The sequence below is a fragment of the Octopus sinensis genome, linkage group LG24 (assembly GCF_006345805.1).
Source record: "Octopus sinensis linkage group LG24, ASM634580v1, whole genome shotgun sequence".
NCBI classification, from domain to species: domain Eukaryota; kingdom Metazoa; phylum Mollusca; class Cephalopoda; order Octopoda; family Octopodidae; genus Octopus; species Octopus sinensis.
This window is the reverse complement of record NC_043020.1, coordinates 1,312,432-1,325,058: the sequence shown is the minus strand read 5'-3', so window position 1 is coordinate 1,325,058 and position 12,627 is coordinate 1,312,432. Positions and strand designations below refer to the sequence as shown.

The window sequence follows — 12,627 nt, the reverse complement described above, 5'->3', positions numbered from 1 at the left end:
GTGAGGAGGTAAATAGATCTAGCCTCATTTATCACTGGGGTTTGATTAAAAATAAAACAGATAAAAAAAATAACAGTGATAAATGAATTAGTGATATATGAATCATGTCCAAGCACTTTGCAAATGAAACAAATAGTAGATTCACTGGCATCAAACTCGAAGCTTCCACTGTTAGGTGTTTTCTTGATCATCCTTTACCTGTTTCTGTACATAAAAAAACTTGTCTGTATCCTTCCAAAGGTTGGCAAAGTCAACAGTGATGGAATTTACAACTTAGAACCCAGGCAGAGGAATGGGTGTGAGGTCAAGAAGTTTGCTTCCCACCCGTGTGGTTTCAGGTTCAGTCCTACTGCACGACATCGTGAGCAAGTGTCTTCTACTACAGTCCCAAGCAAACCAGTTCCTTGTGGGTGGATTTGGAAGACAGAAACTGAAAGAAGCCCATAGAGTGTGTGTGTGTTTTCACAACATGTGATAACTGTAAATGAGTGTCACTGTTATACAAGCAACGCTGTTCGTCCCCAACTTGCCATGGCAAATATACCTGGCCATGGGGAAATATTTCTTTCTTTGGAAACAGGTGAGGGTTGACAGCAGGAATGGCATCCAACCACAGACAACCTGCCCCAACAAGTTCTGTTTGACCCATGCAGACACGAAAAAGTGGATGTTAAAAACAAAAATGAAGACAAACACAAGAAAATATTGCAAACCCTTTGCTTTGCTCCAAAGGTTCTACCAGCTCATTACCTTTAATAATTACACTGGGTAACATGATTTTTGTCCTTGGGTAACAACTGTTATTTCCCATTTGCTTACCCCTAGAAAGTATGAAAAATACCTAATATTTCCTTCAAACTTTGCTTTTGTTATATTTATTCAAACCCCAATGAATCCCATTCCACTCAAAAGTATTGCTTAACGATAATGAATAAAACACCCATGACTCCAAGGGTGAATTATTCAAACCCCAAAGATACCCTCTCAACACATGACTACGATGCTCCCCTGCTACTCTGACTCATGATCAGAGATGCACATATCGTCAGCCACTAAGGGACATGCTCAACTGGTTAAGGTCAAGCAATTGATAAGCAAATTTGTGGTGCTGAGCAGAATATTTGCTATAACGATATTTCCACTTCAGCATCTTGGGGCTGAACCTGTCTGAAATGTAATGGAAAATAGATCAGTTTCAAAAGAAAAGCAATGTTTGAAGGGAAGAGTAGACATTTCCTTTGATTCCTAGAATAGAAGCAAATGGGAAACAACACTTTTTGACCAAAGACAAAAATAAGAAAAATAAAACTTTTGTTAAACACTGTTATCCAAACAATGACCTTTTTTTCACTTTGCTGCAACATCATGGTGGGAAGTATAATTAATTAATTAAATCAACCATGGCATATGTCTGGTATTTCATTGACATTGCAAGGTTGAAAGACAAAGTAAACCCATGTGGAATTGGAAGCTAATAATGGAGGGATGCCAGCCGGAATTTATATAATTTGGGCAGGAATAAATAGTACAAAGTATTTTTGTTCAAATGAACTGGTTTCTTTTTTATCCGTTCTCTTGCCAATAAATACATTTTTTTGCCAAAACAGATTGAGGAAACACACAGATAAGGCTGTGTGGGTAGGTGCAGGTATGGTGGTGTGGTAAGAAGTTTGCTTCCCAGCCACATGGTTCTGGGTTCAGTCCCACTGCATGATACTTTGGGCAAGTCTCTTCACCAATAGCCTTGGGCCGACCAAAGCCTTGTGAGTGGATTTGGTAGATGGAAACTGAAAGAAGCGTGTCGTGTGTGTGTCTTTGTGTCTGTATTTGTTCCCCCACCACTGCTTGACAACCAATGTTGACATGTTTATGTCCCTGTGACTTAGCAGTTTGGTAAAAGAGAAGGACAGAATAAGTCTGAGTCTGAGACCCCCTTCGGTCACGACTGCACCTAGAAAGTTACCCTCCCAGGCTCAAGTCCAGGTAAGGTTGTTTATGGAAGACCAGCAGTTGCCCATGCATACCGGCCTCCCCTCTCCACACCACCAGTGTTATCCAAGGGAAAGGTAAAGGGACCCGATACAGCTTGGCATCTGTGATGTTGCAACTCATTTCTACAGCTGAGTGAACTGAGTTTGTGCATGTATTTGTGGGAGGGACAAGTGTCAATCACACCAACCCCAGTGCTTCACAGGTGCTTTCTTAATTCTTATCAACCTTGGAAGGAAGGACGAAAGGCAAAATTGACCTTGGAAGGATTTGAACTCAGAATGTAAAGGGTTGTAATTAAATGGTCGAAAACGTGAAAGTAACGGGTGGAGGAGGATATTGGGAGGGTTGGCTTGAGAAAGGAAGACACCCAAAACCAGGCAAGATGGTGTGAGGGCTGTTGCTATGGTAGTAAGGTAGATCTGGCCACCCCCGTTAACGGGGACAAAACCTGGATTGAAAATACTGGGTGATGATAATGATGACATTACTCCATAAGGAACATAGGACCAGGTCCCTAGTTTATCTGGCTTATACCTTCCTCCCTGGATGGGATGCCGGTCCATTGCAGGATTACTCATCTTTGCCAGCAGAATGGATTGGAACAATATGAAATGAGGTGTTTTGCTTAATACAACACATCACCCAGTCCAAGAATTGAAACCACAGCCTTTCGATTATTCATTTTTATCAGCTGTGTGAACTAGAACAGAGTGAAATGAAGTGTTTTGCTCAAGAACACAACAATCGCCCAGACCAGGAATAGAAACTACAATCTATGATCACTAAGCCATGCACCTCCATGCTGGTGCGTCACAGGATTACTCCTTTTTGTCAGCTAAGTGGACTGGAATGAAATGAAATGAAGTATTTTGCTCAGGAACACAACACATTGCCCAGTCCAAGAATTGAAACCACGGCCTTTGGATTATTCATTTCTATCAACTGTGTGAACTGGAACAAAGTGTTTTGCTCAAGAATACACCACATCACCCAGACCAGGAATAGAAACTACAATTTTATGATCACTAAGCCAGGTAATTCCATGCTGTAATTAAAGACCACAGGGTATTTTGTTTGCAGCGAGCCGGCAGAAACATTAGCATGCCGAGTGAAATGCGTAGCCGTATTTCGTCTACCGTTACGTTCTGAGTTCAAATTCTGCCAAGGTCGACTTTGCCTTTCATCCTTTTGGGGTTGATAAATAAAGTACCAGTTTCGCACTGGGGTAGATGTAATCGACTTAATCCGTTTGTCTGTCCTTGTTTGTCCCTTCTGTGTTTAGCCCCTTCTGGGTAGTAAAGAAATAGGTATTTTGTTTGCTTCTACTCCTCAACCGAATCAAGATACAAAATTGCTCTTATCTTACCAATGTAGGATCCATCCTTGTGAACACACATTCCGGAAAACTCTCCGTCCGTGAACTCATCGAGGTTGCTGAGGTTTTCTTGAACCGATTCGCTGTCCTCAGGGACGTCATCCATCTCACTCTTGGTCTTGTTTCGCTGAATGTGGCTGTTCCGCATGGCTGTCTTCTGGTAGTTCGGAGACAGATGCTTGACGACCGATGTTTTCAGTACAGCTTCGGAAATCACCGTCTCGTGAAGACGAGGATCGGGGACCGGAACGTTATCAAAGGCCAATTTGCTCAGCTGGGTTTTATTACTACCGGTTGGAGATTCTACTATATCCGGGATCACTAAACTGGAAAAAAAAAAAAAAAAATTTTAAACAGTGAAAACATAATGGTGGTGCCCCAGCATGGCCACAGCTCGTGAGCTGAAACTAGATAAAATTTAAAAAATTGAAAAATAATAACTTAGAAACAGAGTATATTCAGATGATAAAAGATGCTGGGAGACAGAGTTTAGCAATTCCTGAAACAACAACAACAACAAGAACCACCACCAAATTACCATCAGTCTCTTTTGCTGAACTGCTAAGTTACAGGGATGTAAACACACCAACACCAGTTGTCAAGTGGTGGTGGTGGTGGTAGGAAAAACACAGACAGACACACACTCGACAGGCTTCTTTCAGTTTCCACCTACCAAATTGAATTACAAGGCTTCAGTCAGTCTGAGTCTATAGTAGAAGACACTTGTCCAAGGTGCTATCCAGTGGGACTGAACCTGGCACTATGTGGTTGAGAAGCGAATTTCTTACCACACGGCCATACCTGCATGACTATTTCAGTACAGGAATTCATTAGTATTTCTCAGTAATACAGAGTCACCCCTCTCTCTCTCTCAAAGACATCTCACATCATTACACCATTGCAACTACTAATAAGTCCTTAACCCCAACACCACCACCACCACCGTTTAACATCCACATTCCATGTTGGCATGGTTTGGATGGTTTGACAGGAGCTGGCCAGGCAAGAGCCTGCACCAAACTTCTGTGCCTGTTTTGGCATGGTTTTTACAACTGGATGCCCTTCATAACACTAACCCCTCAGCAGAGTGGACACCACCCAGCTGATAAAAAGCGAAAGATAATCTCATAAAGGGTAAAAAAACAAAACCACACACAGTAAGTAAATCAGATGATGACGGACATCAGATTTCCTCACCTGCACCCCAATGCCCCCAGCTCTTCTATACCTTTGGACAGAGTAGCCATCTCAGGCACTGGCGCCCTTCACAACCAGCAAGGTGAAGAGGGCTCAGTCACTGGCTGCAGATCTACTACCCAGTTACAAGTTAAGGCTGACACACACAGAATAATCACTGTTCATTTAACGTCTACTTTTCTATGCCTGCGTTAATTAAATGGTATTTGTTGAGACAGGTATTCTATAACCAGATGCGCTTTCGGTTGCTCTCAGCACTGGAGATGACAGGGATTTATCTCTCCGTTAGTGATAAATCATTGTAGGATCTATCCTTGTGAACATTGGTACTGGTAGGGTTGGCTTGAGAAAGGAAGACACCCAAAACCAGGTAAGATAGCGAGATGGTGTGAGGGTGGTTACTATGGCATTGAGGTAGATCTGGCCACCCATACATGGTAGATACCATGAAAGAATTTCTCATATTGGCCAATATGAGAGATTCTTTCATGGTATCTACCACTGTAGAGTTTGTTTCAACAAGACATCCATGTTTAAATGGAAATAGAAATTAAAATAAGCATTATTAAAAAATTGATTGTAGTTTTTATAAAATAAACATCAAAAAATTATTAAAAAATTGATTGTAGATTTTAATTATACTAACCTCTTTTGCAGCATATCTTCAGTTTTCTTTGAACTGCCAAAAGAGCTTAATATATCACCGCTGTCAAGGAGGTCTTCATCATATTCTTTTCCCTGACAAGACTTTTGAATTTCTTTCTCCAAAAGTTCAAAGCTGTCTTCTTCAGAGTCTTCAGAGGATGCTAGCATTTTATCTGTTTTGGATCTTTCAAAACACATTTTCCTGGGAGGCAGTGCTTTGAAACTCCTTCTCCGCCGTAATTTATAGTTCGACGGAGGGGCTTGTTTGGAAACCGACTCCGTCAGGGAAACGCTCATCCTGTTTATAAGATTAATGTTGGGTTCTTTCTTATCAACTTCGCGCTTTCTTGTCAGAGTCTTCTTGCGGTCATTAACATCGCCTATACCATCAGCAGCCACCACATTCTCATTAAAGCGTTCATTGTCGAGGTTGTTGTCGGAACCAAATTCACTGGGCAGCAGTTCGCAGTCTACTTGAAGGGCTTTCATCTTAGATTCAATTAAAGTCAGTTCAGAACCAACGGACTGTGTTCTTGAACAGAGCTTGGTTTTACAAAGGAAACTGTTATCATGTTTTATCACTATAGCCTCTGTTAGGAGATTCTCATCAGCCTTATCATTGAGATTTTGGTCAGGTGGGCTGGTGTTTTCCAGGTGTAAGCTCTTGTTATGGAATAATTTCTCACCAGGTGTGTTTTCAGTATTGCCGCTAATATATAAATTAGATTCTACAGGAGTCTTTGTATCCTCGATGGAAGTGATTTTACTGGTCTTTAAATCTTTGGCTGTCTTGGCACCATCTTCAAACTGGTTGCAAACATGATCACCACCACCGTCATCACCATCGTGTTGTTGCTCCTCAACGGACAGCGCAGAGTGAGCTTTTGCAATTCCAACATCTGGGACACATTTAGACTCTTCAGGCTTTCTAGTAATGCCTTCAAGAGGATCTGGTTCCAGTATCACAACAGAACTTTCTTCAGGGTTCGAGAACAAATCTTTGGTCAAAATTGGCTCATGCTGCCTGTCCTTCATTTTAACGGAAGGCAGAAATAACAGATCTTCATCTATCACAGAAGGGGTGATTTCATTATGGTTTAAGCTTTTTGAAGAACGATATGGGGTCGAAGAACTTTCAGGTTTCAGCTCCTCCACATCCTTCATCCAGTCACTGAAATCAAGCGTGCCCTTTTCTTCAGCATTTCTTTCCATAAACTGGTTTTCTTTCAGCATTTCTTGGTGCTTGTGGTGTGCTATATTTCCTTCGAGGGTAGCCCTTTTGGAGCCTGGAAAATTATATTTAAACAATATTAAAGCAACAACAAAAACAAATAAAAGGAAAAAAACAGTTAAGGACAGGACTTTTAGCTCAAAGAGGTATCATTTAAAGTAGTGATTCTCAACCAGGGTCCATATGGTTTTGGGTGGGATCCATATGGCCCTTGTGGGGGCCCATATAAAATTTTTGTGTTAAAATTCATCTGCAATAACCTGGTTATACTTCTCCAATAGACCAAAATATTTTAGCAATTTTTAAAGCAATTCTTAATAATATTCAGTACTAGGAGTATCGCCCGGTGTTGCTTGGGTTTGTTTTCTTTTCGACCCTTTAGAATTGGAATTTTTGAAAAGTAAAAATTTTGCATTATATAGCTTGTTATTCTCTTTAAGTGAACATTTTTCTGGTTGAAATGCACCGAAAAATGGTGACACAACAGTCAAAAAATCGTAAAGAATAGGGATTTTCATAGAAAAAAAGCACCTTTTTGATGTTAATAATTTTTGGTGTTAACATGGTCTGATTTTAATTTTTTCTTCTACGGAAGGAAGAGCAAGCCTTCTTCTATCATACTCTCAATTTTGGTCAACTTGTGCTGCAGGGTCTTGGAGGAGACAGTGTTAGTTGAAGGCTACCAAAGCTGCCACACACAGACAACTTCAGCTTTATATTTAGAGAGATTAAGAATATTGGATTTTTAAAAAAATCATTGGAGAGCAATGAGGGTCCAGCAGAGTAAACTAGGAATTAAAGGGGTCCATAGGCCAAAAAATGGTTGAGAACCATCAGTCCAAAGCAAAAAGTACTAATCATTCTAAAAATCTACCCAAGTTCCTGGGAAACAAGTTAAATTCTTCAGACCATAACTTACAGCCAAAACAAAAGTGGCTCGATTTATACCGCCAAGATGACTTCTGAGGACCAAAACATTCCATATGAAATCCAACAGGATTTGAAAAGATAGCAACAATGTCTGATGGTTAATATTTCATGATTATGTGGTATACTGCATCAAATTGTATGCCAGGATATATCGGATGAAAGAATTGGCTGATTTGGGTTTCAGTTTTAATTCTTATTTTGAAGTATTGAGTCTATATGTATGTTTGTTGAAATGCTTTTGAAATGATGGGGTTTCTTATCAGATCTGGCATCATGGCTTTCTTTCTTTCTTTCTTTTTTTTTGTGTTTTAATTTTACAGGTGAGTAAATTAATAGCCAGATTAAAGGGATTAGGTTTTTTGAAGTAAATAGTAGGATGGGAGGGAGGCAGGCAGGGGAGAGAGGAGGGAGAAGAGGAGAGGGAAAGAAAAGGAGATAGAGACAGAGGGAGAAGAGGAGAAAGAGAGGGAGAAGAGACAAGAGAGGGAGAAGAGGAGATAGGGAGAAGAGGAGGGAGAGAGCAGAGAGAGAGGGAGAAGAGGGGAGAGAGAGGAAGAGAGGGAGATGAGGAGAGAGAGAGGGAGAAGAGGAGAGAGAGAGGAAGAAAGGGAGATAGAGGGAGGAAGAAGAGGAGAGAGACCAAGAGAAGAGAGAGAGAGGGAGAAGAAAAGAGGAAGAAGAGAGAGACCAAGAGAAGAGAGAGGGAGAAGAGTATATAGAGGGAGAAGAGGAGAGAGGGAGAAGAGAAGAGAGAGGAATAGAGAACAAGGAGAGGAAGTGGAAAGGGAGGGAGAGGAGGGGATGGTGAGAGACAAAGAAATGCATGAGATAAAACTGAAAGGAAAAAAAAACATTACTTTGACAGGGTTTCTCTCTTTTTTCTCCCTTACCTTTTCTCTTCCCTTTCTTTGACAGCGTTGATGTCTCGCTAACGGAGTTTTTCAGCAGACTTGAATTGCAATGATTACTAGATGAGACGTTCATTGAACTCACAATGGAATAAAAATCAGGAATCAGTGTGCTGATAGTCTACAGAGAGAGATAAACAAAAGGCCGTGATTATTTAAGCTGTGCTGATGACAGTTAAAAAGCCTGAAACAACTCTGGAATTGTCTCCCATTAAGTTAAAAATATTAAATATTATTCTGTAGCAAATACTTATTTCTTTACTACCCACAAGGGGCTAAACGCAGAGAGGACAAACGAGGACAGACAAATGGATCAAGTCGATTATATCGACCCCAGTGCGTAACGGGTACTTATTTAATCGACCCCGAAAGGATGAAAGGCAAAGTCGACCTCGGCGGAATTTGAACTCAGAACGTAGCGGCAGACGAAATACCGCTAAGCATTTCGCCCGGCGTGCTAACGATTCTGCCAGCTTGCCGCCTTTTGTAGCAAATACTGGTTTCAAATTTCGAGGGAAGGGGTAAGTCGAATACATCAACCCCCCAATGCTCAACTGATATTTATTTTATTGACCCCAAAAGGAAGAAAGGCAAAGATGACCATATGATTGTAAGCCAAGTACCCTAACCACCAAGCTACCTGCCTTCACCCAAAGACAAAACCATTACCAAAAGGACTGAATTAAGGAATAAGTTCCAAAAGCTGGAAAGGCAGAAACAATGGGTTACCTTGCCGATAAGTTCCGAACTTGAATAACCAAAGAGCATCAGTGCGAAATGGTGATTAATGCTGTGTATTGTGCCATCAGGAAAGAATGTTATGAGCCCGGTGATGGTGGAGAAAATACAAACGACACCTTCAAAGATACTGGTTAATCTACAAGCAGAATCTGAAAGGAAAAGAGAAAACATATGTATGCATATAAGGTGCACAAATAGGACCAGAACAGTTCCCTTCATCAGCTGTTTATCTAGATGTTCTTGTGGTTTTGACATTTAAAAAACAATACTGCTAACGCTAGTGTACCTGCAGATTTATAGAAAAAATGCTATGAGGGAATGGTACGGTAAAGACAGGATAAGAATGGATATAAAGAATTAAGACTAGTCATAGGACAGAGTGTATTTATTATCAAGTGAGTGGAAACAACAATATGCAACATATTGTTTGTGTATGTGTGTGAGATAACAATTTATAAGTTGTTTCACTAACAAGACTGGGAGTACTCAATGTATTGTGTAGAGCTGTTATACTTATATAACAGATAAATATTACTACTACTTTTACTTTAATGCTACATAAAGTAAATATTGGAATTACATGTCCACAGGTGTGTGTGTGTGTGTGTTTGATGGAACTTACACTTGCCTCCTTATGAGAGCTCAAAATCTCTCGTGGAAGTGTCATCCAACCAAAATACAAATATATGGGAAATTACCACCTGTATCATCTCTTGTGAAAGGTAGAAGAGTCCAGTTTGCTGGACATTGTTGTAGAGCTGAAAACGAGGTAATTTCCACTCTTCTCCTCTGGAAGCCATCTACTCGCAATACCAGAGGGCGCACACTCTCCTACCCTGATGTAATCTCCAGGGATACAGGCATCCAGCAACAGGACCTCCGTAATGCTATGATGGACCGTTAAGTCTGGCGTAACATAGTAAATTCCATTGTCTCGACCATGGTCGAACAATGATGATGATGATGATTTGTGTTTGATAGTCCTTTCTAATTTTGGCACAAGTACAGAAATTTTTTAAAAAGTGGGGCAAATCGATATATTTAAGTGACCGTTTGATGTCTTGCCTTGTCAAGACCCCTTGACAAAGTCGGGGAGCAGTATCAAGGGAGGTGACTTTGTGCCAGGTGTAGAGAAGGCGAAGAATGAAAGAGGAACAAGCACAGGTGCCTTGCTATAGAGAAGACACATGGCTATTCCACTTGATATAAGGTTGAATGGGGGTAACTGAGGAGAAAATAAGAAGGGTGCCACATGAAGCATTTTGGAGGGAATTATGTAACATAATACTGGCCCTGTCAGTTACGATGACAAGGGGTCCAGTTGATCCGGTCAACAGAACAGCCTGTTTGTGAAATTAATGCTTAGTGGTGAGATCATACTGCCCATGGTCATAAGATTGTGAGTTCAATTCCCAGCGGCACACTGTGTCCTTCAGCAAGACACTTTATTTCATGTTGCTCCAGTCCACTCAGCTGGCAAAAACGAGTTGTACCTGTATTTCAAATCGAAATCGAAATCAAATTCGATGACTGACATCTGTGCTAGCTTTTCACAATTATTGTGACCCAGGCCCTTTGAAAATAACAAACAGTGGTCTTACCTTGGCGTAAACTATTATCCTCTTCATCAGAAGCTGTGTCTATTGGATGGACGTGTATGGTAAGAGGGAAAATGGAACCATCCAAGGTTTTCCCAGTTGCTCTCTGTTTCTTTATGTTCTGAAAATGACAGAAAAATTAAAATTTTAAAACTAGGAACTGAATCATGAGCTAGCAAAAGGGACACAGAAAAAACAAGGAGAGAAAAAAAAATGTGTGTAGTGGCTACTGATCTGTCATATATACATATGTATGTGTATATATATATATATTTACTACACTCTCAGAGTGGTTGGCGTTAGGAAGGGCATCCAGCTGTAGAAACACTGCCAGATCGGACTGGAGCCTGGTGCAGCCTTCGGGCTTCCCAGACCCCAGTTGAACCATCCAACCCATGCTAGCATGGAAAGCGGACGTTAAACGACGATGATGATATCCTATAAGTTCATTAATGGGAAATGTTTTTGAGTATACACATAAAAGCTTCTCTGCTATTATGCCGGCTACTGCCCAGTTATTCCACATTGCAATAACAATTATATGCAACTGTATTGAGTTGTGCCAATATAACGTAGGAGAACTATAGTAGTAATAATAATAACCCAAAGATGGAATTTCATAAATATTCTATACACGTTTCCATAAATCACAAGTTTTTTTGCTTTTTTCTCGCATCCATAGGATGATTGTATCCTATGGATACGGATTATAGTCACAAATATGTGATTTGTGAAAAAGCATGTAACATATTTACAGGAATCAAAGCCATGGTTTCATGGTCATGAGGGCAATACTCTAACCACTAGGCCACATGCCCTCATGCGTATACATGTGCATGTATGTATGTATGTGGATGTGTGTGTCTTTCACGCCCACATTATGTGTGTGTATGTATGTGTGTGATTGTCCCCTGCTGCTCTTTGACAACCGTTGCTGGTTTGTTTACATACCCCATAACTTATTCTCTCGGTCCCCTTTTGCCAAACACTAAGTACCAAACTTAAAACAAAATAGTGGGGCTGATTAGTTTGAACAAACCTTTTTAGGTGGTGCTCCAGTATGGCCAGTCTGATGAATCAAAACCCACAACCTTGTGATCACGAGTGCAATACCTTAACCACTGGGCCATGCACCCTCATCGTGGGTGTGTGTGTGCGCGCATATGTATATATGTGTGTGTGTTTTGTGCTTTTGATGTCCCCTACCTCTCTTTGACAACCAGTGTTTGTTTGTTCACGTACCCTGTAACTTAGTAGTTTGGGAAAAGGGATCAACAGAACAAGTACCAGGTTTAAAAAGGTAACTAAATGCTGGGGTCGACCAGTTTGACGAAACCCTCTAACGTGATGCTCCAGTACGGCCACGGTCCAAAGACTGAAACAGTTTGAAAGATAAAAGAATACAGAAGCCATGTTATCATGTGCATCAGGTAACTTACCTTGGTCAATCTCTGGAAAAGTTTTGGTAGCTTAAATGCTGGAATCAACTGAGTTATATTTGCTCCGTTGATGTCCTCATTGTTGCTGTAACCAAAGAAACAGGACAGCTTCTCATCACACCTGATTATCTCTCCCTGAAAGATTAAATTAGAAATTTCTTTTAGTTCTTTAGCATTCGGATTACTCTGTCAAATGTGATGTGCGGAAATTGTAGTTGTGATACCCGTTTCGGTGGCACGTAAAAAGCATCATCTGGAAGTGGCCGATGCCAGCGCAGCCTTGACTGGCTTCTGTGCTGGTGGCACATAAAAAGCACCAACCGATCATGGCTGTTGCCAGCCTCCTCTGGCACCAAAGCACCAACCAATCGTAGCTGTTGTCAGCCTCCCCTGGCACCTGAGCCAGTGGCATGTAAAAAGCACCCACTACACTCTCGGAGTGGTTGGCATTAGGAAGGGCATCCAGCTGTAGAAACACTGCCAGATCAGACTGGAGCCTGGTGCAGCCTCCTGGCTTCCCAGATCCCCGGTCGAACCGTCCAACCCATGCTAGCATGGAAAACTGACAAAT

The 12,627-nt window shown here is 41.1% G+C and overlaps 1 protein-coding gene across 2 annotated transcripts in view; it reads right to left on the bottom strand.

The window, feature by feature from the left end:
* Positions 1-12,627, bottom strand: part of LOC115223969 — an 83,063-nt gene that overhangs the window by 10,473 nt on the left and 59,963 nt on the right. For both annotated transcript variants that reach the window (XM_029794724.2, XM_036512768.1), the window contains 6 exons: positions 12,057-12,191; positions 10,621-10,738; positions 9,008-9,168; positions 8,261-8,399; positions 5,211-6,495; positions 3,359-3,693 (listed from right to left, as the gene is read on the bottom strand). In XM_029794724.2, coding sequence (XP_029650584.1) covers positions 3,359-3,693; positions 5,211-6,495; positions 8,261-8,399; positions 9,008-9,168; positions 10,621-10,738; positions 12,057-12,191 — 2,173 coding nt within the window. The remainder of the gene's footprint in view (positions 1-3,358; positions 3,694-5,210; positions 6,496-8,260; positions 8,400-9,007; positions 9,169-10,620; positions 10,739-12,056; positions 12,192-12,627) is intronic.